We start from the raw sequence: 27739 nt of genomic DNA, 5'->3' as shown, positions 1-27739 counted from the left end.
CAGTCTGATTGCAGGAAAGTTTTCCAATATTTCTCTGTAAGGATAGATTTTGTTTCAAGCAATAATTGCTTCGAAGGACAGGACTATGATTCTATGTAGGCAGTGAGAAGTAAGTCCTGGGTGCCTAGAGCAAGCTGAACAGGCAGAAGCTTGGGTTTACATCCAGTCTGTGTGTCAGGGCATCACTGAATCTAGTGCGTCAAGCCCATGGTCATCTTCTGCAGGGAGGAAAGAACTGCAAATAGCATGAGGATTTGGCATAGAGTAGGCCCTCAGTAGGCAGTTTCATTGTCACCATATATACATGTTAATCCACACATACTTTTTTCTTTCTTTTTGAGCTTTCTTTTACAAAGCAAAACATTTTCTGATCAGTTGATGCTAAAAACCTAAAATCCCCTCAATAAGTTTTCTCATAGGAAAAATGTCTTTTTGCTGATGAGCCCCTATAGAAGTCAGATACCTTCTCCCTCCTCCACCCATGTCTCTTGCTGTGGTGGGTTAGAAAAAGTTCCTGCCAGCCACCCAGGGACTGAGGACCTGGTCCCAACTGGGAGACAGCAGGGTGGTGATTGCTGCAGTACTCAGGATCCAGAAAACAAAAGTCATTTTTAACTGAGTTAAGTCATCAGGATCATATCCAGGTCATTTAGTGACCTACAAGAATCTTCCCACCAACCTCTTGGAAGAGCACTACAGACCTGGGCTCTTTGGGTACTTGACCTTAGTGGAGGGGATAACTAACCCTCCACTTTGAGGTAACTTCAGTGAAATCCTCCCCTGAATATGGGGCTGGGGGGTGGCATAGGAAGGGAAGAGGGTGCTTTCCAATTTTAGCGCACAGAAATCTATTTTTTATCATAGTCTTCCATTAGCTAGCATTAAATTTTTATATCCATAAATAAAAAGTCATTGTTTCTAATTCTGTTCTTCTCATTGTGGGTGTCCCAGTGACCTTGAAGTGTGTATTTTCTCGACAGTAAAATGGGACACATACCAAAAGCACAAGATCATTGGAAAGAGTGCATGGAGAAAAGAAAGCTACACAGAGCTGTAGATCAGTACCTCCTTTAGCATGTGTTGAATGAATGCTAAAGTGTATGAATCATAAAAAGCACTGCACAAGTAAGTTTCCCTCATTTGCATCACAAGAAAAATCCCCTTGTCTAAACAGTTCATAATAAGAAATAATGGTTCTACAGTTCTGTAAGTCTTTTTGATGAGGAATATGCATTTTTTTTCCTTGAAGGTCATTAGTTCTTTCCTAAACACGAAAACTCTTAGCATAATTAACAATGGTTTCAGAAAACAATTGCTTTGCCTGCTATCTGGGAGCCTGTGAAGTGCACATATTGAAAATGTTATATTTCCCTATTAAAACGCCACTTAACATTTATTTTATGAATAATCAAAGTCTTAGGAGTGTCCTATGATTCATTTTATTATGGAGTCTCCTCATAAATTGTTTTCAAATTAAACTCTCTTTAAAAGATCAACTGAAATCGTTAAGTGAAGAAACTCATTTGTATTTTATTTTTATTAAAGATTGCACAAACTGGAACCAAGACCAAAATACTGAATCCACTGTACATCATTCAGTGTAAAACAACATACATCACATTTGTACTCTACCAAATAAGACATTTTCCTTAAAATTATATATTGCGTGCTTTTAGATTCATGCTTTAGATATTTTACATTTGTCATTATTCTCTTATAAATAATTGCAACTTGACCAATTTGTACACCTGCTACCACTAGATAGTCAATACGGGAAGGCGTAGTCTTTGACTCGAGAACAGATGAAATGGAAACAAATATATGGTTGTCACATCTACCGAACTGTGACTACTGTTTTGCCTATATCCTGAAATGCTAATGTAAAACACACACACACAAAGTCGTTTCAAAAGGCACAATTTCCTCCACAGAAAAGAACAATTTTAAAACACATGGCAATCAAAAATCGGCGCCCTCAAGGGCGCTGTGAAGTTCATATGAATGCGATCTTAAACCTTCAGAGTAGGCCTCCTGGGCGTTTCGTGGGAGTGCCTATCCGCCGAGTCCAAGAGCCTAGGATGCGCGGACACCCATAGCCCTCGGGCGGCGCAGAAGGCCAGATTTTTTTTTCTTTTTTCTTTTTTTGAGACACTTCTAAACCTTTGCTCTGAGTTTAAGCAGCGGACCTGGAACCTCTCCCTCTTCCAAATCTGGATAAAAACGGCTCTGTCAACCGGATCCTTCGTATCTCCAGGAGCTCCTCTTCTCCCAAAACAGAGCCACCCCCACCTTCTCATCTCTGTCCACGCCCCCCAAGCCCACCCTTTCCTGAGCCGACTCGTTACGAGTTGCGCTCGCCGCCGCCTCCCGCTTCGGGGTCGCTCTGGTCGTCCGTGAAGCAGACGTCCACATCGCTGTCGTTGTCGCTCTTGGGCTCCCCGGGCTCCGGGAGGTAGTCAGGCTCAGCGCCTGGGCCCTCGCCCGCCTTGGCGAGCAGGTTTTGTCCGGGGTGGCGGGACTTGACGTGGCGCTCCAGGTCCCGGCGGCGCACCAGCACCTTGCCGCAGAACTCGCAGCGGTAGGGGGTGTTGCCTTCGGCGTGTAGACGGATGTGCTTGTTCAGATTGCTGGGGTCGCCGAAGGGCCGCAGGCACACTTTGCACTTGAGCGGCTTGTAGCCCGTGTGCGTCCGCATGTGAATCTTGAGCCCGTATTTGCGCGAGTACAGCTTGCCGCAGTAAAGACACAGGTGGCCGGTCTTGGGTTTGCCCGCGCCGCCACCTCCACTGCCGCCACCCCCAGGGCCACCCGTCGCCACGACGGCCGGTGGCAGCGTCCCCGCGTCCAGGCGGCCGCGGCTTTTCCCGGCCGCCATCTCCGACAGCTGCTGCGTGTGCATGGCGATCTCTCGGTCGATGCTCGCCAAGGAGCCCAGCTCCGCGGGGCTTAGAGCGGCTGCTGCCGCCGCTGCCGCCGCCGCCGCCGCAGGCCCGCTGAAGTAAGAGAAGGACTCTGGGTACTTGAGCAGCCCGCCGAAGTGCAGTTTGAGCGGGTAATAAGCGGCGGCGGCCGGCGAGCCGTAGAGTAGCTCTCCGTTGTAGACGGTAAAAGCGGGCATGACGGCAGGCAGGTGGCTGCACTCGCCACCGGGGTAGGCTTTGAGCCCGCCCGCGTCGAGGGCCGGCAGCGCGCAGCGCTCGACGGGCAGCCCGGTCGCAGAGGGCAGCTGGGCGAAACGCGCTCCCGGCAGCGCAGCCGCGGCGGGCTGGGCGCGCTCCACATGCTTGAAGGCTGACGCCTCTTCCGGGGGGCCAGGGAGCAGAGGGAAGCCGCGCAGTCCCCCAGAGCAGGGTAGGCCAGGCGGAGGCGGCGGGGGCGGTTCCCCCGCGAGAAGGCACTTAGAGTGGTGATGGTGGTGGTGCGCGTGGTGGTGATGGTGGTGGCCCGTGCTGCCCGCCGCGGGGTTCTCCCCGCTTCCGGGGCGCCCGCCCGCACGGCCCCCGCCCAGCAGCCTGCCTAAGGCCAGGCCGGACCCCGGTTTGCCGCCACCCTCTTCCCGGTAGGGGTCGCCGTGTGCGGCCGCCGCCGCCGCCCTGGCCAAGCCCGCAGGCTTAAAAGCGGAGCGCACTCCGGGGTAGAAGGCCAGGCCGCCGCCCCGCGCTGGGGAGCCGCCCACGAAGCCGAGGAAGTGGCCGTGTCCCCGGGAGGCCCCGCTCATGTCTAAGGCGCGGTCCGGCTGCTCCTTGCCCTTCTTGGACTGCCCCCACTTGGCCGGGGGCGGTGAAGGGGCGGAGGGCGCAGAAGAGGCCTCCCGCTTAATGCTCTCCCGCGCCCCGCAGGCCTGGAGGGGCGGCGGGGCGTGCGGGTGGGACCGCAGAGGGCCAGCGGGGGCGGCCGCGGCAAAGTCAGGCGCCGGGGGTTTTGGAGCGAAGTGAAGGCCATCCGCGGCCGGGGCAGCGCCTTGGCGAGCCGCGTGCTCGTGGTGCAGGTAGGCTCGGCTCCCGCCGCTGCTGAGCACGCAGTGGAAACGTAGGTGGGCCTTAAGGCTGTTGGGGTATCTAAACGTCCTCCAGCAGTACCAGCAAATGTAGCGCTCCTCCCCTGGGCGAGAAAGAGTAGGAAAGCGACCCAGTGAGAGGCGAACTAGCAAAAGAGAAAGAAAGCGCACCCAAGGCAAAGCCCAGATTTTGACCAGCGGTATGAGGAGAAACAGGAGTATTCTTGGGTACAGCGAAGAAGTGAGTTAGTTCGGTAGCCCCCGCAAGCAGGACCCCGAGAAGCCCCAAATGGCCAACTTTGTCAACAGCTCCATCCTCTGGGATTACTCAAGAGGCCAAAGGGGTGACCTGTGCCTTTCCAACGAAGACTTCCTCCGGGCCATCCGAGCAAATCCTCGTTGGGAGGGCAGCGCTCAGGCTGACTGGCCAGGGAAGAGACCAGAACAGAGAGCAGCTGTTGCTTTAAATCAAGTGTTGAAGCTGTGCTGTGCCCGGGCCCATCTGTTGGCGTTTGCAGAATAGGTGGCGTATGTCAAGGAGTTTGGATAAACTGAACAAAGACCAATCTAATGGTCGTGAGCGCCTCATTACCAGGCGAGACAATATCTTGTATGTATGGGCCATATGTAATCATTCCTTTTCATAGAACAATGCCTTTTATGTCCACTACGCACCCTTCCCACCCCCTCCCTGCCTTAAACATTTTGCCTGAGGTTTTCCTGGAGCGTGACCAACTGAAGGACCACATAGGGACTATGATCTGCTATTCTTCAAAATTATTTGTATCTTTATTTCCTCTTTAACCCCATTTAATTTGATGAGAGAAAAGAAAAAGCCCTGTGTCCTGATATTCGAAAAACTGAAGGATGATGTTGCATTATCTTGTCAGTTGTTTCATCTGGAGTAATTAATTAACTCTTAGATAGCTATACAAATCCAAGCTTAATAATAAAGCTCTTGGGAAAGATAGTTTATTTTTTATGAAACAAATGAATATATATATATAGATACATGGAGATACTCAGCTTTTAATAAGTGTACAACTCTCTACCAGGAACGGTATACATGTTTTGGCATCAAGTTTTTTTTTAATATTATTAACATTACTTCTTTTAATTTTGCCAGGTTCTGGGAACACAATTAAGAGACACATGTATGAAACAGATTTTGATCACATGGTAGTTAATTTTCACTTAAAAAGGGCTCGTTACATCTGGACACAGAACAATGATCTTGCAGTGGGTTTCTTTTTTAATGTTACAGTTGATTGATAACACTGAAGGGTGTTTGTGAGAAAGAAGTTAGTTGAGGCACAAGGAAGTACCCAAAATATGTCTGTCTCATTAAATTTAATGGAAAAGTTAAATTCCCTTCCCCCTCATACACAAGCAGTTCAAACTTCTAAAACATCACTATAAAAACAACTGGAAGAAATTCCAGATCTTCTTCCCTTCATGTATTTTACTTTTGGCTTTGCATAAAGCAAGTAGTCCCCCTAGATAACTAAGATGGAAGTTCACGTAAGGATCTGTTTATTTCGGCTGAAGGCAAGGTAGAACAGAAAGCAAAAGGTGGGGAAGGGGGAAGATTTGCCTCTGAGAACTTAACTTATTTGTTTATGGAAGACTTAGATAAAATAATTTGTGTTTTTGCTACCTTGTATTGAGAAGCTTTCAAAATAAATCTTGGTTGGGGGGGTAGATTTCCTGGGTTCCCTTAATGGGTATGCTGATTTAATATCTTAAATAACCTCCCTTCTCAGAACCTTCCTCTCATCACCCCTTTTTAAAGAAGGAGTTTTCAGAGGCTGCCCCAGAATGACTCTAGTCCATTGCAAAGCCAAGAAAAGCTTTATCCATAAAACAAAGGGTTGGTACTTTATTTAAGCTTACCATGGAATTTAAACCCATTGGAGTTAGTCAATAATGGAAGAATAGCAGCCATCTCTACTTATTTCTTCCTTTTTTCAAGGGGTAAGCAAATATGTTCCTGTTTCAATATGTTCCTTTTTCAGTTTATCCTAACCAACTGACATGTTCTCTGAATTCTGAAATCCAGCCTATGCCAAAAGTATCAGACACACTTCATAAGTGACGTTTCCTCATCTCCTTGGTGTAACCCTGAGGTTGCCAAGATTTCAAGCATTTCAAAGGTGGGGAAGTCAGGGTTCAAAATAACCCATGCATTCCCAAAAGGAAAATGGTGTCTATTCTGACATCAGTTGGCTGAAATGAAAACACAAGAGCCACCACTCAAACAAGTTGCTTTTGTACTATTTGAGAGTGCCTAAGGAGGGGTGTTCTGTGTAGAAATGTCTGGCCCCGAAAGGTCAGCAGCTGTTAGAATTGTCATGTGGTGGCTGATTTGAGAGTTCTCCACTACAGGGTTTTTATCATGTTTCTCTTTTACTGGAAGAAGTTGACAAGAGAATTTAATACAGTGTGATACAAGGAACAACCTAGGATAATGTTTTATGAATACTGTATGCACAGATCTACCCACAAGACAGTGATACTTTGAAGCGAAGTGATTCATCCTTCCGAATAAACTTCATTCTGTCTTATTCATGAATGTTTCCTAATGCTCATATTTGTATAAATTTCTTTAACCCTATTTCTAAAGTGATGAGACTTAAGCAGACAATTCAGGAGAAGAGCACGTTAAAATATTTTACAGAATTCATTGTGTTGACTTTAAACATAACTGTGTCTTTAGGAGAAACTGCACACTAAAGCAGTTGTGAAGGAAAAAAGTCTTGGAAGCTTTGTGAATAAAAAGGGAGGTCTCAAGATCTTAACTATTTTAGCACCTCCCAGCTTTCTTTCACAGAAAGTGTTCTTCAGTGTTCTAGGGAAGGTTTGAAAATGTTCTTCTCTTTAGTCACTGCCCCTTAATTTGCATAAATCCACTCTTGGCTTTGGAAGGGATCAAATAAATCTGAGAAGAAACTGGGATACATCCCAGATTCAATTTAAGTAGGGAGGGGAAATGAATAAATACCATTTAAATGGTAGGGCCTCAGTACCTGCCAACTGACCAGCTGTAAGTACCGTAATGCTTTTAAAATGCTGTAAAAGTACATCATTCTCCTTCAAACCAGTGAAGAGAAGCCCCTCCACCTTCGAAACCATTCCAAGTCTGAGTTATGCTTTTTGGAGCTCATGATGTGATTAATAATATGTTAAGTCTTCTTTATTGATTCTTAATTGAGTAAATGATTGTCTCTGAGTATGTAATAGGAAAAGATGACCCCATTAAGTTCATAAAGAATATTTTGGGGGGCATCTGGGTGTGTCAGTAGATTAATCGCTCTCAAGGTCCTGAGATGGGAGCCCCATGTGGGGCTCCACACTCAGCGGGGAGTCTGGTTGAGGGTCTCTCTCTCCTATCCTTCTTCCCCTTACCCCACTTTCTCTCTCTCTCAATAAATAAATCTTTTAAAAAAAAAAAAACAGCTTTTTCCCTGCAATCACGAGGCAGATTTTTGTCTCTTTTATCCTTTACTGTTGATTTTAAGGAGGTAGTGGTGACATTGCTTAGCGTGAATTCAGTTTTATACAGCTCAAGGGAAAGGCCCTGTCAATCCAGGGCTGTACTCTCACCCACCCAGCTGGCCAGAGGCCCTCTCAGACTTGGTACCTTTCTCATCGTGTGTCGGAGTTGCAGTCGTGGGGATGTCAAACCATTGAGCTAGAGAGTTGGAATACCACACCGTCAGCTCCTCCCCTGGCTGGACATCTCGAAGCGCTCGGTAGAAAATCTGGGACACAAGGAACAGGACAGCTTGCTGTCATTTCCTGGGTAATCGGTCTAAACACATCTAAAAGGAAAGGTTGGAATGCTTGTTCTGACGCTGTGTGACCCTGGAAAATCTATTGGATCTCTCTGAACCTTATTTCCCTCATTCTTCAAACGGGGAAAATAATAGTATCTACTTTACAAGGTTGTTGGGATATTTAAATGAGACCTCCAGCTAAAGCACTTTGCTCCTAATATTGATGGCCACCTCAGTAATGTGGGGTAGGTAGAATTGGCAGTGGGGGGAAGCCCACGGTACCTGTCCTCCTGGTAAGTCTGCAATAGCTTCCAGAGTCTGTTCCTGGGGGTTCCTGGCTGCCCGGATTAACCCTATCCATTCCAGAGGAGAGCCCCCCGACTCGTCCACCAGCTCCCCTCTCACCATTCGCACCTGCAACACAAGCAGTGGTCGTTCTTCCCCGCGCCACGGGCAGGCCCACAACCCAGAGGGAAAGTTTATCCAACACCCCACCGGACTCAGGAAAACGGTTGTGTTCACGGTGGCCAGACTGCTATGGGCTGCTGGGAGGAAGGTGATTCCTAGGACCCTTGCTTGAAGGAGGGAGAAGAGGCTGGCAAGTATGACAGTTCCCCCTCTCCCCCCACCTCGGCGGTACCAAGATCGAGAGCATCCTCCCTGAGCGACTGGGGGTGTCTGATACCTAGACGTTCCCCACTCCCACCCTCACCCCAGTTCTCGCTCCTGCGGTTCTGAGAGCTGCCCGAATACCAGGGGAGAGACGATTTGAAGGCAGCCCCAGAACCCAGAGTTTCCTCCACCTTCTTCTCATGCCTCCCGACGCTCGCTGCACAGCACCTAGGTGCCAAAGTGCCCGCAAGCCCGGCAATGAGAGTGTGCGAACAAAGCATGGACCGCCGGCCATTTAAACGCAATTAAAGCGCATTTAAAGAAGGCTCTAGACCGCCGAGGGTGGAGGGGGGGTGGGAGAATGATTACGTGGGGAGCCAGATGCAGGTCCCGCTGGCGGGGCGCCTGAGCAATTTCTTACAAGAAAGCTCTCGACAGAGACTAGGCAAACCTAAGGTCCTCCTTCCGCCGCCCCCACGGGACTCCTGCCTTCTTTTCCCGGTCGCTGTGAGCCGACACTTGTCTGCTGGGACGCCTCAGGGCGGGGGGTGGGGGGGGGGCTTTAAAACCCCGCTGCGGTCAGAGGTCTGTCCGCCGCTCCAGAGTCTGAGCAGGCGGGCTGGCCCCGACGCCTCCCAGTTGCGACCCTGGACTCCCAGAGCCCGGCTGCGGGCGCGCGGACCGGGTGCCTCACGCGAATGGGCCCTTCTCGCCCTGGAAGCCCCAATTGGAGCCATCACCTGGCTCACCCTCTCTCCATTTACCCCAGCCCTCCAGCAGACATCCGCGGAGTGGAAGAAGGGGGGGGGGCGCCTGGGAACTGAGAGATTCCCAAGGATCTCCCCCGCCCCCCAACACATGAAATTAAGGTAAATGCAAGCCTTAAAGTAGCGCGTTGAAGGAAGAAGTTAAGAAAAGCCTTCAACCCCCCGCGCGTTGTGAAACAGAAAAGGCGAATTTGCAGAGAGGCAGGGCCCCGCCACGCCTCTGCAAACGAAACCCCGGAATCCAGGGAAACCGTGGGTTCCGACTGGTCCCGGCGCGTAAGGAGTCCCATGCACCCCACCGGGGGCTGTCCCCTCTCAGCCATGTTCTTTCCCCTCAGCTCGGCCCACGTCCAGCTCTCACTTAATACGACTTGCGGGGAATTACCAGAGTCCCCCGGGCCACCTGGCAGAACTGGCAGGTAACGACTCAACCACCCCTTTCCTCCACTTGCCCTATCTACCCCTGCCAGGGCCAGGGCAAAGGAAGGCGAAAGGCTGTGGGCGGAGGTCGGAATGGCTAATACCTTTTTCCTGGGCCCTGGTTCCCTGCGGTCTGACAGGTACTTGCCCAGCTTGAAGGTTCCGGGCACCGGCCCCAGGCGCAGGCCGGCCGGAATGCAGCAGTCCGCACTCACGCTGGTGGCCGGAGCGCGGGCTGCTCCGTGCATTGCTGCCGCCGCCGCCAGGCAGGCGCTCGGGTGCGCCGGGTCCTCCGCAGGGCTCGAGTGACAGTGCCCGAGCCGCGCGTGAGCCAGGGAGCCGCACCCCGACGTGCGTCCTCCGCCCGCGGAGTGACGCGGGCGGGCATGCACTGCGCCTTTTCAATCGGGGCGGGCGCCTTTTGGCACCGCGAGCGCAAGGGCGCGGAGTTTGGTGAGAGAGTTGCTCTGCGGAGCAGCTGCAAAGTCCCACCCGAGAGGGTCACATGGAGTGGTTCCCTCAGCCCTCTGCATAATCGAGGCCTCTGAATGGCTGGCGCACAATGGTCCAGGCGACCTTCCCATTCCTAAAAATCCAATTTGTCAAGGGCGAAGAAAAGACGCTGGTGAATCAAAGGTCCGGCGGGACCATTAATCCTCAGCATGGGGTATTGTCCTCGAGACAGTTACGATATTTTAAGTGACAAATCCACTGTATAATTTCTCCATAAATTTTACTTCCTTTTATTGTTCTCCGACAAACCAGTTTTGGGAAATAAGTGACTACTTTAAGTCTACTTGGCTGATTCCTTTGAGCCTTGGTCTACTTCAAAGATTTTTAATTCTCTCCCCTTGGCTTTATTGTAAAGGAGATTAAACAAAGAGATGGGGACTGTTTGGAGGACTTGTTAACTTCTATTGATTTCTGGCGTGTGCCATACAGAAATTAGGCAGGTACTTGATGGGAAAACACCAGAAAATACCTACACTTTTTAAATAACGACCATATTACCATTTCAGGGGATTGGGTCCACGCCAGTCGTCTATTTGGAACCCCTTTTTCGTTCCTTCTGTCCAGCTTCGCCCCGAAATATGAAGCGTCCGAACTAGTTTTGGTAGACGTGGTCCGTTGTGCACCACTGCTCTCGTGGGCACCCCGGACCCGCATTTTCTCTGGGAATGGAAAGCGGCCTCAGGGCCAAGGCTTTGCCGGCGAACCTATGCCCTTGTCCCCAGCAGAGGGTTAAAGAGGGGTGTGCTGATTGGGTCTTTTTAAAATCAGGTCTCCCTCACATGCCAACCGACCAACTCAAGCCCTGATTTGCTTTTACGTTTTAAACCTAGAGGAAATCCTTGGAGTTAACTTTTTTAAAGGGGGGGGGGGAGGGAGTACTGTACCAAAGGTTGGGGGGGTGAGGTGGGCATTGGGAACTCCTACTTTGAGCCCAGTTCATGCACTATGAGAACGTGCGTACTTCGGGATTTAAACCAGAGTGCCCGAGTGCTCGTTTTCTTTTAAGGAAGACTCCAATTTGTGCAGAGACATTTCTTTTCATAAGATAGCTGAGTAATTGAGTTCATCAGATACTTGTGACTTCTTCCTGCACCTGCCACGCTACGCTCATCGTGGGCGGCGCTCCTCAAACCCTACGAACCACCAAGCAGGCCCAACGCAGTATTCCGGGAGCGGCGTGAGAGGCTGGGTCTCTGGCGTGTGTTGGAGGCCCAAAGACTGTACACTTGGGCGGAGGACTCCCAGCAGCCACTACACCGAATTCTCCACTGGCCTCTGCCCGCGGAAGTTGTGTTTCTTAGGTCACTGGCCGGAGTGAATGTGATTAACAGCAGCGGCCGGACGCAAGGTGGCGACACCGGTAACTCAGCGGTTGGTCTCCATCAGGCCCTCAAAAAAGCTCCGTGGCACCCCGCAATGGAGACCTGCGTTCACCATACTGGACACTGTCAGGAGCCTCGGGGTCCTTTAGTCTGGCATTCGAGACTCGGAAAAACGTCAGTGAAATACTTCAGAGCCTCATTCTTCTAATCCGTAAAATGGGAACAATAATGGAACTTCAGCTTCCACTCAGCGTTTCACTCGGGGTTTTTGCGAAGGTCAACAGCAATGACCTGTGTGTAGAGTGAGTGGCTCGCCCAGACTCGAGGTTTGCATAAGGGGGGAATCCAGGTCAGGTCAAGGGTCTCAAGTCTAAGCATCTCCAGTCAAACGGTGCGGTAACACGTGGATGGCGGGTCTGTGCTAATTTCAAGGCCTGTATAGACCCGGCTGCTGGGGCGGGGAAGAGAGACGCTTGGCGGGTCCCGGCGGCCACATTCTTCGGCCGCTCTAACCAGGTAGCCGCGCCATGCCCGGGGCCACTTTCTGAGGGAGCTGCCACCGATTTTTCCTCTCAAACCTCCAACTGCCCCTCTTCGTGCCGCGCGAAGGCTGCGCGAGCGACGGAGAGGAGTGAGCCTTTGATCCGTCGGCCCATGAATGGCAAAAGCCGGGGGAGGGGAGGAGGAGAGGAAGCCGCTCCGAAGAGTCGAGGGCAATAAATTTAAGCCATGAACATGTCCCTCTAACCTCTGGCCTGGCGACTCCGGGATGACACCCAGTTTAAATTACCAGCACTGCGAGCGGGAAGGGGCGAGCGCGGGGCCTGGGTTCGGGGCTCCTCCCCGGCCTTCCTTAATGAGTGAAAAAGCGTGAACGACACGCGAACAATTTTATCAATAGGACCATGTAAAGGCCGACTGTGAGGAAAGTTATTTATTAATATGGCCAATTGTGGCTGGTTCCCAGCCCCTCAAGAAGAAAGGGACTGCGCCAGAGGCATTCACACCAGCTCGCCGAGTTTTATTCTGTCCTGTGGCTCAGAGTTGAAGTTCCCCAAGTGAAATAAATTGTCCACAAAGGAGGAAAGGAACACATTTTCTTTTATTTTTTCTCCCCTAAAAAGCAAGGGTGAAACCAATCTAATGTGCCCAGTGGAGCAAGATGGGCCGTGAAAGGCTGGGTGTTAAAAGTAAAAGCGGGCTGTGCAGCAAATGGGATGGAAAATTAAATGAAATTAAATAGCTTGAACGGCCGTATTGTCCCTTATTAAAAAGACACATTAATTACATGGTCTCAGCCTTATTCAAAGACAATGTTGAGACTCAATCAAAACATTCCACTCGGCTTTTTTATGGACTTAAAATGGGCGTCCAGAGGCCCCGTTAAAGCGAAATCCCTTCTGTACGGAGGTGCGGGGCGAGGCGGGTTTGGGGGCGGTCCTGCCCACTGCCCACCGCGGAACTGCGCGGACACAACTCCCTCCGCGTAACCGGTTGCGGGTAAGGAGGCGAGGCGGCTGAGAGCAGCAGCCCGCGGGTGGGGCGGGCAGCAGAGAGCTAACTCCCCCCACTGCGTTGCTTCCAGACCCGGCTGCGTTAGGGGGGCGGTCCCCGCCCGCGCCGCGCAGCATCCCAGAGCCGAGTTGGAAATGCTGCCGGCGCCGAGCACGTGTGACCCGGCTGGGCTCCGCCTAGAAAAGAGGCCCTACAGCCCTTGAGCGCTCGTTTAGCCGCTCTATTCCGAACACCCTTCTGCAGAGCTGGGGGTGGCCGGGGCGCAAAGCCCTTGGGCTTCGGGTCCCCGGGGGGCGGGGGGCCGATTCGGCAGCATCCTGAGACCCTCTCTGCCTTGAGGCCCCGGGTGTTTGGAGAGTCGCCCGCCCCAACCCTGGCCGGCTCGCAGTCTCGAATCCCAGGATGGAGGGAGCTGCCCGGGGTCAGGAACCAATGGCGAGGACGCGGGGCAGATAGAGCCCCGGAGACTCCGCGGAGTTGGGGCTTGAGGTGACCCGGGCTGCGGCCCCCCGAGGGTGTCTGCCCCGGCCCGGCCGGCGGGTCAGCGCGGACCAGCTGCGCGGCCCCCGAGGCGCGGGTGGGACATTAAGGCCGGGTCTGAATAGGGCGGCGGCGACGGGCTCTGGGAACGCCACCAGATGACACGCAGGCGACGGGGCCATTTTCTCCTTAATTGCGGGGCCGGTGGGTGCGCCGCGGCCGGTAGACTCCAAACGCACAGCCAGGACGCAGCCCGGACGCCGCTGGTGGGTTTTGTGGTGCCTTTTTTGTTGTTTTTTAAGTCCTTCATTGGAAGCGGCTCAATAAAAGTATTCAGAGTGCCTCTCAAGTTGCCTTTTAACCGGAGTTCCCCAACTTATTTCTTGGTTCTTTCGGTTGACATGGTGCAAAGAAAAGTCAGCGAGCGTGTTGCTGAATTGCAATGTCTGGGGGCACCTCCACATTCAGCGCTCCTCTGCCGGCCGCCGCCGAATGAGTCCGCACTCAATTCGATTTTCCTTGCTGTTGGGCACATTTAGGAGCGCCTCTATTTGTGAAGTTCATTTCTAGGCAAATGTATTCAAGAGCTGATGGGAATGAATAGGACCGTGTGTCAGCCGCCCCTAATTGGGATTAAAGCACTTAGGAGCATATGCAGAGAGTGACAGAAATTCTCAGGTTGCATTGTGTGCAGACTTCCACCCGCTTGGACACTCCTCCTCCAAGGGAGATTTATAAAGCTTGCAGGGAGAAACTGAGGAAAGAAAAGCGAAACGGAACAGAATCGGGCTAATGGCTCACGATGGGGCTGCAGTTCAGCAAGTGGTGGTGACAGCTTCTGAGAAAAGATGCTGGGGGATAATTGAAGGCGGGCGGGGGAGCGGGTCTGAACTCTTTAATCAGAAAGGCGGAGTGTTAAAAGGCGAAATAAAGATGTTCTGAGATTCCCAGACGGTTTTTTCCCCCCTCTTTCCTTTTTTTTTTTTTCCGTCTTCCCCTTGAAGAGCTTGGCTTTCTTTCTTTTTATCTCTGCCTCCCATCCCCACCCCCAAAGAACATACCATCTCTTGGGGCAATAACAAGAACAATTTGGTATTTGAATTAGGAAAAGAAAAGTCAAAAGAAACAAAAGTATGAAAATGTTTCCTGATCTGTTGAAGTGTGTTGTAAAATACACACATGCTGCATTAAAACACAAGCAGAATGATAAGTATTTATATAAATTCAGACTGTGGAGGTAGATACATAGTCTCTTGTAAATGGTCACCCTGAGGTGGCTGCTGGCTTTCCCAGCAGAAGGTGACAAGGGCTTATAGAAGCTAAAAATCAGCCTGGAGCTGAGGCTGAGACAGTTGTCTAAGCAGAGAGCAGTGACCGCCTCTTTTAGCCCCTGAGAGCAGAGGAGCCAGAAATGACAGATGAACACTGAACAAAAGAATATGAGAGAGAGAGACCAGATATTTCTAAAATTACCTAGATTTCCTTGTTTGTTTCTGACTTTGTTTAAATCCACGTGGAAACACTGGTTCTCGGAGGGGTGGGAAACTCCAGTCCTTGAGGACAATAAGGAGACTTCTCACAGTATCCTTTTTGGTGTCATTTTGGATTTGGTACCATAAGAATTTATTTCCAATTAAAAGTTACTTTTGGGGGCGCCTGGGTGGCTCAGTGGGTTAAAGCCTCTGCCTTCGGCTCAGGTCATGATCCCAGGGTCCTGGGATCAAGCCTCGCATCGGGCTCTCTGCTCCGCGGGGAACCTGCTTCCTCCTCTCTCTGCCTGCCTCTCTGCTTACTTGTGATCTGTCTCTGTCAAATAAATAAATAAAATCTTTATAAAAAAAAGTTACTTTTGGAGGAAATCTTGCCATCTGTGACAACATGGCTGGAATTGCGGGCATTAATGCTAAGTGAAATAAAAATCTGACAAAGAAAAAAAAATAAAAGTTATTTTTGAGATTTAAATTCTTTCTTTTTTTTTAAAAGATTTTATTTATTTGTTTGTCAGAGAGAGAGGAGCGAGAGCGAGCGCAGGCAGACAGAGTGGCAGGCAGAGGCAAAGGGAGAAGCAGGCTCCCTGCCAAGCAAGGAGCCTGATGTGAGACTGGATCCCAGGACGCTGGGATCATGACCTGAGCTGAAGGCAGCTGCTTAACCAACTGAGCCACCCAGGTGTCCCTGAGATTTAAATTCTTTAAAAATATATGCATGAGGCAAAGGAAAAAGAGGGAAAAAAGAAAAGGAGGGTAATGTGTGGATCTGAAGAAAGGGTAATAGCCAGTAGTTTTTTTAGTAAATCTTTACTCAGAGTTAGGCTCTCAAACCCAGTATCTCTAGAGACACCTGTTGACACCACCCAATCCAGAGTCCCACCCCTCCTGTCTGAGCCCTGCTGGGAAAATGGGTTCTCCATCTTCTACAGAGGGGATTCTGAGCAGAGAAGATGATCATGTGACAGAGGGACAGTGATAAGCCAAACATTTTTTCTCTCTTTCAATTCCTCAAAAGATCTCAAAACCTCCTTCCTCCTCAGGCTATTCCACCTCATGAAGTAACATGTGTTTAAATCTGTGTTTAGGAGGCACAAAATTTTTCTTTAATCCATGACCCAGTTTTCAACTCCTTGGAAAGTGATGCATAATGGGAGGAAGCTCTCCTGGCAGGTGCTTTCATGGCCCCTAAGACAACCTGTGAGCAAAGTAAGTTCATTATATGGTTATTAGGATAACAAAAGGAAACAATAAAAATACCCGGCTATGTCTCAACTAAAACCAAAGTCAGCTTCATAGCCAGAATCTCTGAATAACAATTAGTTAAGTTCACTAGTAGTATCCTGTCTGTGTATTCACCTAACATCACCACTAATTATGTATTTGTCTGATTTAAAATGCAATATGATCACTCATGTTATTCATGTTCCTGTCATTTATGTCAATGACTAAATGACGATAAGTTTTAGTTTCCTGAAAGTATATTTGAATTTTGTATATCCTTATTTTATAGTAGGGATTCACATTCAGCTAACTTTTCAAATCTGTACATAATCACAACATAAAATTAGATAAGATTATAAAAGATGAATTTTTATGCACATACAAGCTATTTTCTTTGTTAAACAACTTTATTGAAACAAAATTCATGTAACATTCAAATTACTCATTTAAAATGTACAGGAGTGCCTGGGTGGCTCAGTTGCTTAAACATCAACTCTTGATCTCAGCTCCTTTATTTTATTTTTTTTTAAGATTTTATTTATTTATTTACCAGACAGAGATCACAAGTAGGCAGAGAGGCAGGCAGAGAGAGAGAGGGGGCAGGGGAAGCAGGCTCTCTGCCGAGCAGAGAGCCAGATGTGGGGCTCGATCCCAGGATCCTGGGATCATGACCTGAGCAGAAGGCAGAGGCTTTAACCTGCTGAGCCACCCAGGCGCCCCTCAGCTACTTTAAATAGATAGATAAATAAAATATACAATTCAATTTCTTTAAGTATATTCACAGGGTTGTACAACCATCACCACAATATAATCTTAGAACATTTTCATCCCTCTCCCCAAAAGAAAGCCCACACCTGTTAGCTATCATTCCCCATTTGTTCCCAAACTACCGGTTTTATGCAACCACCAATGTATTTTCTGTTTGCAAAGATTCGCTTTTTTTTTTTCCCAGTGAGGGGTGGGGGGAAAGGGAATCAAGCAGACAACACAGCCAGTGTGGAGCTGGCACAGGACTCGATCTCACAACCCTGAGATCATGACTTGAGCTTAAATCAAGAGTCCAGTACTTAACCAACTGAGCTACCTATGGCTCCAAGATTTGCCCATTTTGTATATGTCATATAAATGGAATCACACAGTATGTGGTCTTTTGTGACTGGATTCCTAGCATAATTTTCCAAGGTTCATGCATGTATCAGTATGTTTTTCCTTTTCATAGTTGAATATTATTCCATCGTCTAGATATACCACATTTTGCTTATCCATTCATCAGTTGTTAGGTCTTTGGATTATTTCTACTTCTTTGCTATTATGTATAATGATGATACGAACATTTGCATATACATTTTTGTATGTATATGTCTTAGTTCTTTTGGATTTTTAGGTATATGTATTAGTTCTTTTGCTTATATATCCATGAGTGGAATTGCTTGGTCATATCATAACTCTATGTTTGATTTCTTTAAATAACTATCAAACTGTTTCCAATTTTATAGTCCCACCAGTAGTGCAGGGGTGTTCTAGTTTCTCCATATCCCCTAATACGTTTTATTATCTGTCTTCTTAAATTATACCAGCCTGGTAGGGGTGAAGTGGTATCTCACTGTAGTTTTGATTTGCATTTCCCTAATGACTAACTGAATAGTACTCAACCATTTTTTTATGTGCTTCTTGCCATGTAGATCTCCTTTAGAGAAATAAACTCCTATAGAGTTTATTCAAATTCCTTGCCCATTGTTTAATTGGGTGATTTGTCTTCTTGTTATTGAACACCATACCTTTTTTTTTAAGATTTTATTTATTTATTTGACAGAGATCACAAGTAGGTAGAGAGGCAGGCAGAGAGAGAGAGAGGAGGAAGCAGGCTCCCTGCTGAGCAGAGAGCCCGATGTGGGACTCGATCCCAGGACTCTGAGATCATGACCTGAGCCGAAGGCAGAGGCTTAACCCTCTGAGCCACCAAGGCGCCCCGAACACCATACTTTTTAAATCATTTTTTAAATGACCAACACAAAACAGATTGTTAGGTTTAACCATCATAATGACACTGACAAGGAGATTTTATTATTTGTCTTTTACCCATGAGGAAAGTTCAGAGAGGTTAAGAAGCTTGCTTAGGGTCACATGGTAAATAATAGATACAGAATTCTTTTTACATCTTTCTGAGTTCAAAGCCCAGGGCATTTTCACTTGACCACACTGCATTCAGAAGAGTTAATTGACTTCATACATCTGCTGTCCTCTGTGAGGATCATTAAGTTATCATGGAATGTCCCAGGATTGAGAGAGGTGGGCCCTGGAGTCAGACTGTCTGGATTCAAATCCTGTCTCTGAGTCTTATTAGCCATATGAACTTGAGCAAGGGTAACCTTTTATTCTTCAATACTGTCATCTGTAAAAATGAATAATAAGAAGACCTACTTCGGGGGCGCCTGGGTAGCTCAGTGGGTTAAGCCACTGCCTTCGGCTCAGGTCATGATCTCAGGGTCCTGGGATCGAGTCCTGCATCGGGCTCTCTGCTCAGCAGGGAGTCTGCTCCCCTCTCTCTCTCTCTCTCTCTGCCTGCCTCTCCATCTACTTGTGATTTCTCTCTGTCAAATAAATAAATAAAGTATTTAAGAAAAAAAAAAAGAAGACCTACTTCGGGATTCCTGGGTGGCCCAGTGGGTTAAGCGTGGAACTCGTGATTTTGGCTCAGGTCATGATCTCTGGGTTGTGAGATGGGAGCCCTGCATCCAGCTCTGGGCTGGATGTGGACCCTACTTTAGATTCTCTCTCCCCCTCTCCCTCTGCCCCCCTCCCCCACCTCTTTCTCTCTCACCCTAAAAAAAAAAAAAAAAAAAAAAAAAAAAAGATCTACTTCACAGAGTTGTTGAGAAAATTATGAGCTGTTGATACAAAGTGCTTGTCATAGCACTCGGGACATGGGATATACTCAGAAATGCACTCAGTAATGATGTTAGTTACTAATATTTTTATGATAATACTTATACCTACCACTTTCTGAGACCTATAAGGTACTGTACTCACAGGCTGGAAATTGTACATAATAAATCAAATGCAGAAGGACTTCTTGACACCGAGCAGGCACTTAGGCAGTCACATAAGATACAGGTGTGTGTACCTCAGGGCAACAAATAATGGATGAGGTGAGCCTTGGTTTATAGACATAATCCTGCTAATAAAGGATGACAGAGTTCAAAAATACAAATATTGTTGTTCTGCAACACTTCATAAAATAATGGAGCAAGGTGCTGGTCATCAATAACTAGAACCCAGGGGCACCTGGGTGGCTCAGCGAGTTAAAGCCTCTGCCTTTGGCTCAGGTCATGGTCTCAGGGTCCTTAGGATCGAGCCCCGAGTCAGGCTCTCTGCTCAGCAGGGAATCTCCTTCCCCCTCTCTCTCTGCCTGCCTCTCTGCCTACTTGTGATCTCTGTCTATCAAATAAATAAATAAAATCTTAAAAAATAATAATAATAACTAGAACCCAAAGAGCAAGTCAACTGCGTATTACATGCCTCTGAGTGGAAGTACGCAACATGGGCCATGCCAAAACAAGGAAGCAAACAAAATTAAACCTGAATCTGATTGTTTTGATAATAGGAAATGGAGAGACAGATGAACTTGATAAGCAAATCCAGAGGCATATGATCAGGGGGAAAAAAAAACCATTAATTAACAGACTATGGAGTCCTTTACTGAACAAATGACCTGGTTTTTTGTTTTGTTTTGTTTTGTTTTTTTAAGATTTTATTTATTTATTTGACAGACAGAGATCACAAGTAGGCAGAGAGGCAGGCAGAGAGAGAGGAGGTAGCAGGCTCCCCGCTGAGCAGAGATTCCCAGGGCCCTGAGACCATAACCATCATCCCCAGTTGAGAGCCACTGGATAGAGATAAAAGCAAATCAGTATTTGTTTAATTTAAGTAACAGGTACATGGGGACACATTATACTTTCCTCTCTACTTTTGTATGTGTTAGAAATTTTCCAAAAAAGAAAGTCATTTAAAAATAAGATTTTTTTTAGGGCTCCTGGGTGGCTCAGTCATTAAGCATCTCCCTTCGGCTCTGGTCATGATCCCAGGGTCCTGGGATAGAGGCCCGAATCAGGCTCCCAGCTTCTCCCTCTCCCAGTCCCCCGCTTGTGTTCCCTCCCTCGCTGTCTCTCTCTCTCTGTGTCAAATAAATAAATAAAATATTTAAGAAAAATAAGATTTTTTTAAAAATCCAGTAGGCAAGAAGAGATCTGGAGCAGCTGGTAGGTGTGTATACATTGTCAATATTCCGCTGAAATCTGTGGAGGAAAAAATAGGTCCTTTGGTTATGTGATCTTTTAAGAAACTGTAGCAGAGATGAGCCAGAGAGAATGGGCTGAGTTGTAGAGTCTTCAATCTAAAAGGCCACCTGGAATTCTCAAAGCTACAGGGGTGCCCCACCAGGACTAAGGAGCCCACAGGCAGTGTCCAAAGCAGTCACAATCAAAAATGTTCCTCCTGTGGCATTGAACAAAACTCCTCCTCTTCTTAACTGGAACAGAGTCCACCAAATGTGGTCTGTGGTTAAGTCAATTATATGTGGACTAAATTCATTATATTTATACAAATACCTTCCTCTAAAAAAATCAGTGAAGCTATTCTACATTCATCCTTGACCTTTGCAGTCTTGTATATCTCTTTTTGAAACCAACAGGTGGGATGGAAGGCAGTGGGGAGGGGGTGAGTCCCCTGTATCATGGAGTTTGGGGGTACATTACCCCTAATTTGATGCCCCAAGACATGTGTGCGTCATTGGAAATTCTTATGTTTTATGGGTTGAATCGTGCCCCTCCCCCAATTCATATGTTGAAATCCTAACACCCAGTACCTCAGAATGTGACCTTATTTGGAGACTGAGACTTCCCTACCACAGAGGTAAGCAAGTTAAAATGAGGTCATTAGTATGGACACTAATCCAAAGTGATGGTGTTCTCACACAAAGGGAAAATTTAGACATAGATATGAATGTAGGGAACACATATGAACGTGGGGGTGGCCATCTACAAGCCAAAGAGAGTCCTAGAATGGATCCTTCCTTAGATCCAAGGTTATTCAGAGGAAATCAACTCGGCCAACACTCTGACTTTGACCTCCAGAACTGTGAGACAATACATTCTATTGCTTAAGCCACCTAGTTTGTGGTACTTTGATATGGTACCCTAGGATACTAGTCCATGTACAAACATCAGAATCCTCTTTTAAAGTTTGAATCAGGAAAAGATATTAGGTGGTTCTCATTCTTTTTTTATAGGTTTTTTTTTTAAAGATTTTATTTATTTGACACAGAGAGAGAGATTGCAAGTAGGCAGAGAGGCAGACAGAGAGAGAGGGGGAAACAGGCTCCCCACTGCACAGAAAGCCCGATGCGGGGCTTGATCCCAGGACCCCGAGATCATGACCTGAGCTGAAGGCAGAGGCTTAACCCACTGAGCCACCCAGGCGCCCCAAGGTGGTTCTGATTCTAAGCAAATGGCAGAAAGATTGACCTGGAGACCACTACGCCACCCCCCAGGAAAACTGCCAAATTTAGACCACAGGTGGCTCCACTGGGGATAGCCACTGCACAGGACACAGAATTGCATTGCTGACTCTGAGCATGGACCTCTGCCAATACTGCCTCAGGGAATTTGATATCTCTGCTACTACCCTCATAAAAATGGATTCCACACAAGTATTTGCTTTTTTACATTACATAATTCCAAATCAAAGTCCTGGACAGTAGCATCTGACTTAGAGCATAAGCCACATTGCTATGACCTAGATGCAAAAAGAAATATGAGAAAGTGAGCTTCTGTCTAACAAACAGGGGAAGGATGAAGCCACAAGGTAGGTAGTCAATAGATGAAGGTACAAGGCAGTTAGAGGTGAAGGGTTTTCATAGATTCTAGTGGCCAAGAAAAAGCATGATGTAATTTCTCCACATTGCCTTAGTCACTGTAGCAAAACCTTCTGTTTGCTTCCCATGTACCCATTCTCCCCATCGTCTTCTTTTTTCCTTAATATTTTATTTATTTATTTGACACAGAGTAAAAGAGAGAGAGAGAGCAAAATAGGGGAAGCAGGAGAGGTAGAAGTAGGCCCCCTGGTGAGCAGGGATCCTGAGTCTGAACTCTATCCCAGGACTCCGGAATCATGACTTGAGCTGAAGGGGGACACTTAATGGACTGAGTCACCCAGGTGCCCCATTCTCCCCATCTTCTAACAAAACCCTGACTTCATGACATTACAGCTGGTTATTGTTGTCTGAAACAAAGACTATGTGTTCCAGGCTCTTCCTAACTAGATGTGTTTGGGTAAGTTCTGGTTAATGTGATATAAGCAGAATGTTTTCTGGGGCAAAGGAGACAACTTGGACCCCTTTGGCTTTTTCTCATGTCTGAATGCAGACATAATGGCTGGTGCTACAGAAACCACCTTGGTCCATGAAATGCTTTCTGTATATGGAAACCATGTGCTAAGGATGCATAAATAAAAAGATACAAGGAGGCAAGACACCAGATGACTTAATGGAACCACCACATCAACACTGGATTACCTATGTCTGGACTTCTCTTAGGTCAGAATAAATCTGATGTATTTGGACCTTTTGTTTGAGTTTTTAGGGAGAATGAGCAGGAGGGGAAATAGGGTCTCATTACTCACAGCTAAAAGCAATTCCTAAGGGGTACACTAACAAATGGAACATGTTGGTTTGTTTCCTTTTGGGTTTTGAATTTGTGTGTTATTAAAAAAAATGACTTTTTAGATTTCCTTGTAATTTGTTAATTCTTATATTTGGAAGATTTATAATAAATAAACCTTTGAAATTGAGATACCACTGATTTTATTTTACCCAAAATACTCAGAAAATTAAAAGGAAATTATAAGTTATTACTGAAACAGGAACCCTTCTCCTGAAAACTGCTGTTTAATTTTTTTAAAGACATGCTTTGAATCCAGTCCAACACTGGTGTGCATTCATGGATTTGTGGTCTGTGGTCTAAATTGCAGACGTTATCAGTTGTCTCAAGATTTAAGTATATTTTGGTAGTGTAGCTCTTAATAAAATACATCAAACTATCTGCATGCCATCTATCTTCTTCGGTTTCTTGCTTTTCACAACTGATTCATTGAGACATCCCTAATATTAAACAGCGATGTGACCTATTTTATTCTTCTCCAGAAAAAGTAACAAATGCAAAATTGTGTTAAGTGCATGACGAAAAAGCAGCTTCCCATCACTGAACATGAAGGAGGGAGTCCCCTGATTTCCAAGATCAAACCAAAGGCCATAACAATATGGTCTACAATTTTAGCCCTGGTAATGACAACAGAGGACTGCATTTAATTTCAGCTGCTTAATTTTAAATCATGTAAAGAGTTGATTTGAGAGAAAAGAATAATAAAAAAGAGCTGGGAAGAGAGAAAGAGGAGATGGAGGGGCAGGGGAGAAGAGGAAGGGAAGGGAGGAGGAGTAAGAAGCTTAGAGTTCTTTACAATTGAACAACAGAGAAAGATGGAATGACTTGTGCATTAGTATGATTGCAAGCATGGGAGAAATGGATTCTGCTGGGAGAGCATCCAGAGAGAATCAAGACATCATAAGGAAAAATATATTTCAGCAAGAAACTTTCTCTCCTCTGATGAGTTCACAGACACTTCAGTGTCTACTAGTCACAAAAAGAGCGGTGTAACAGAAAGGCAGCTCTCAGAAGTCACTTATTCCATTCTTAATCCAGGGCAGGAAGCACATGTGTTTTTAGGATATGTAGCCAAGTAGATAATTAAGTTGACAGGCTGAAGGCAAGTTTCTGCTTCTTTTTAAATAACAAGTTGACTTGTGTTTTTACAACCCAGTGATGTTGGGTAAAATAAGACCAATAGACAAATACTAAATCAGGACATAGCTTTGTTGTTTTGTATAAGAAAAATATTTAGGGAGCACCTGAGTGGCTCAATCAGGTAAGCATTTGACTCATGGTTTCAGCTCAGGTCATGATCTCAGGGTTCTGAGATCCATCCCAGAATTGGACTCGTGCTCAGCAGGGAGTCTGCTCAAGATTCTGCTTGAGATTCCCTCTGCCCTGCCCCCCACCTCACAGGTTCACACACACATGCACACCCTCTCACTCTCTCAAATAAATAAACAAATAAAATATCTTGGAAAAAAATTAAAATTAGTTAATTAATTAAAGAAAGAGAAATATTGGGGCACCTGGGTGGCTCAATCGGTTAAGCGTCTGACTCTTGGTTTTGGCTCAGGTCATGATCTGAGTCCTGGAATCCAGCCCCAAATCCAGCTCCATGCTCAGTGAAGAGTCCACTTGAGATCCTCTCTCCTTCTCTCTCTGGCCCTCCCGCTTCTGCTGTCCCTCTCTCTCAAATAAATCAGTAAATCTTAAAAAAAAAAAAAAAAAAGAGAGAGAGAGAGAGAAATTTAGAAAGATGCTTAATTTTTTAAACTTTTTCTTCTTTTTTTAAGATTTTTTATTTATTTGAGAGAGAGAGCTCAGAGTGAGAACACAGTGGGGGAAGGGGCAAAAGGGAGGGAGAAGCAGGCTCCCCACTGAGCAGGGAACCTAATGCAGGACTCAATCCCATGACCTGAGCCAAAGGCAGATGCTTAACTGACTGAGGCACCTAGGCGCCCTGAGGATACTTCATTCTTATCCCATACCTGGTTCTATTACCTTCAACCATACTTGAATTCATTTCTAGATAATTAAATTATTAATTTTTAAATATGTACTAAATTGTGCAAAGTAAAAGTTTTACCCTGCTGAATTCTCACTTTTGCATCTCACTCTGTCACATCTTAGAGAAGTTATATAGCATTCTTTTTAGAAATGCTTTGATTTTTCACAATTCTTCCAGTAATTTTTCTTTTCTTTTCAATAGTCTTCTCCTGTGGTCCACTGGTACATAATCATCCCCCTCAGATCAAGCCTCCTGATATTCATGTTCACGTGTAGTATAGTATCCTCTCAGGGAGACTCCGCACTTAGCCATGTGACTTTCTCTGCTCAATGGGACATGAGCACATGTGACACAAACAGAAACTTGATAAATATGTGCACTTTGGGGCTTACCCTTTTTGATACACTGTTGATGACCATGTGAGGAAGCCTGATCTCATCTCCATAAACATAAAAGATCACATGGAGAGAGAGAAAGGTCCAGCCCCCAGCTGCCTACCAAAACATTACAGCCACTTGAATGAGCCTATATGATACGAGAGAAAGATCCATCCAGGTAAGCCCAGACCAAACTGCAAAATAGTGAGTAAATAAATAGTTCTATGCCTCTAAGTTTCAAAGTGGTTCACTATTTGGCAACAAGTAAGAGATACTTCCTGGGCACCTGGGTGGCTCAGTGGGTAAAGCCTCTGCCTTCAGCTCAGATCATGATCTCTGGGTCTTGAGATCGAGCCCCGCATCAGGCTCTCTGCTCCTCAGGGAGCCTGCTTCCTCTCTTTCTCTCTCTCTCTGCCTACTTGTGATCTCTCTGTCAAATAAATAAATAAAATATGTTTTTTAAAAAAAAGAGATAATACTTCCTATGAGTGAACTCGATTAAATACAATAGATATAAATGGGAGGAACTCGGGGTGCCTGGGTGGCTCAGTGGGTTAAGACCCCTGCCTTCAGCTCAGGTCATGGTCCCAGGGTCCTGGAATCGAGCCCCGCATCGGGCTCCCTGCTCAGCGGGGAGCCTGCTTCCTCCTCTCTCTCTGCCTACTTGTGATCTCTGTCTGTCAAATAAATAAAATTAAAAAAAATTTAAAAAGATAAAAAAATAAATGGGAGGAACTGCCTTGATTCAAATGAGCAGCCACCTAGAAACATGAGAGCAACCTATTTAGACAAAAAATAGCCAACAAAATGGGAGTTTTGACTCATCAGAAGTGTAGGAAACACTATTGAGATGTCCATCCAACTGTCATTGTCCCCGCTTCTTTCTTGCTAACAGAACCTAGACTGTAGGGCACCTGGGTGGCTCAGTGGGTTAAAGCCTCTGCCTTCAGCTCAGGTCATGATCCAAGGGTCCTGGGATCGAGTCCTGCATTGGTCTCTCTGCTCAGCAGGAAACCTGCTTCCTCCTCTGTCGGCATCTCTGCCTACTTGTGATCTCTGTCTGTCAATAAAATAAATAAAATAAAATAAAATAAAGAACCTAGACCATATTGGTTAAGTGCTTTAGGGAATGCTAAAATCCTCTAAATCACAGGAAGTGAATCTTGATTAGTTTACCTCAGCCATAGCAGTTCTTTTCCTCTTGTTTGTGATTGCTTTAGGAATGGGCTAAAACTGTGAGCTGATACTGTCCAAAAAGACATGAAGGCAAGTTTTCTGGAAATAATGGGAAAAGCTTAGCCTGATCTTAAAAAAGAGGTGTCCAAAAGGAAAGAGTCCCATTATTCCTGCCTTTGAATGTTGTGTGAAAACGAGATTTTTAGAATAGTAATAATCAATTATGAACAAACCTGAGGATAGAAACCAGCATTCGGGGGCACCTGGGTGGCTCAGCGGGTTAAGCTGCTGCCTTCAGCTCAGGTCATGATCCCAGGGTCCTAGGATCAAGCCCCGCATCAGCAGGGAGCCTGCTTCCTCTGCCCTCTGCCTGCCTCTCTGCCTACTTGTGATCTCTTTCTCGCTGTCAAATAAATATATAAATAAATAAAATTTAAAGAAAGAAAAAAGAAACCAGCATTCAAAGGAGGCCAGTGACTTGTCCTTTAAATAACCAGCCTTAGAAAAGTTCTTCTTTAGGTAAATAAACATCTGAAATGATAAATGGTATTTTAAAAAGATAAAAGCAAGTTCAATGGTAAAGTATTGATGGAGGAATGTGCTATTTTATGAGAAGGCTAGGAAAGGTTTCTCTGACAAGAGGACGGCTGAGACTCAAAGGATGAGAAGGAGAAGGCCATGTAAGATATCTTGGGGAGGTGCAAAGGCTCTGAGGTCAAAGTGTGCCTAGTAAGTTCCAGGTATAGCAAGAAGGCCAATATGACTAGAAAAGATGGTGTGAGAGAAAGAGTGGTAGATGAGAATAGAAAGACAATAATTGGGCCTATTCATGTAGGGCCTTCTGAGTCATCTTAAGAACTGTGGGTTTTACTTTAGTGATGTGGGAAATCATTACAGAGTTTTGAACATATGTGTAACACATTAGAATTTTAATTTAAAAAGACCACACTGGCTACAATATTGACAGTAAACTAAAAGGGACAAAAGTAGAAACAAAGATTAGTTAGGAGACTACAACAATATACAGGAGAGAGATGATGGTGGTTTGGACCAGGGTGGTGGTGTTGATGAGAAGAGATAAACTTCTGGAGATGTTTTTAAGGCAGAGCCACCGATTTTTCCTGATGAATTGAGTTAGAGTATGAAAGAAGAAAGGAATCAAAGATGATACTTAGGTTTTGTATGAGCAAATTATTAGTACGGTTGTCATTTGCTACAATGAAAAGCACGGACAGAGCAGTTCATGTTCAATTTGAGCTGTCCGTTAAACATTCAAGTGAAGAGGGAGTTAAGTAGGAAGTTGGAACAGACAAATTTAGACTAGAGGAGCATTCAGACTAGAGATATAAACTGGGAAGTCA

The 27739-nt window shown here is 46.4% G+C and overlaps 1 protein-coding gene across 1 annotated transcript; it reads right to left on the bottom strand.

The window, feature by feature from the left end:
* Positions 1-1630: 1630 nt before the first annotated feature.
* PRDM13 (PR/SET domain 13) lies at positions 1631-9820 on the bottom strand. The gene is made up of 4 exons (XM_004767089.2): positions 9677-9820; positions 8056-8187; positions 7638-7758; positions 1631-4101 (listed from the first exon to the last, which is right to left on the bottom strand). The coding sequence occupies exons 1-4, from the start codon at positions 9818-9820 to the stop codon at positions 2342-2344; spliced, it is 2157 nt and encodes a 718-aa protein (XP_004767146.2). The 3' UTR covers positions 1631-2341.
* Between the last annotated feature and the right edge of the window lie 17919 nt (positions 9821-27739).

Source organism: Mustela putorius, unplaced genomic scaffold (genome assembly GCF_011764305.1).
Source record: "Mustela putorius furo isolate JIRA1106 unplaced genomic scaffold, ASM1176430v1.1 tig00000759_pilon_pilon_pilon, whole genome shotgun sequence".
Taxonomy (NCBI): domain Eukaryota; kingdom Metazoa; phylum Chordata; class Mammalia; order Carnivora; family Mustelidae; genus Mustela; species Mustela putorius.
Note: the sequence above shows the minus strand (reverse complement) of the source record. Positions and strands in the feature narration are given on the sequence as shown.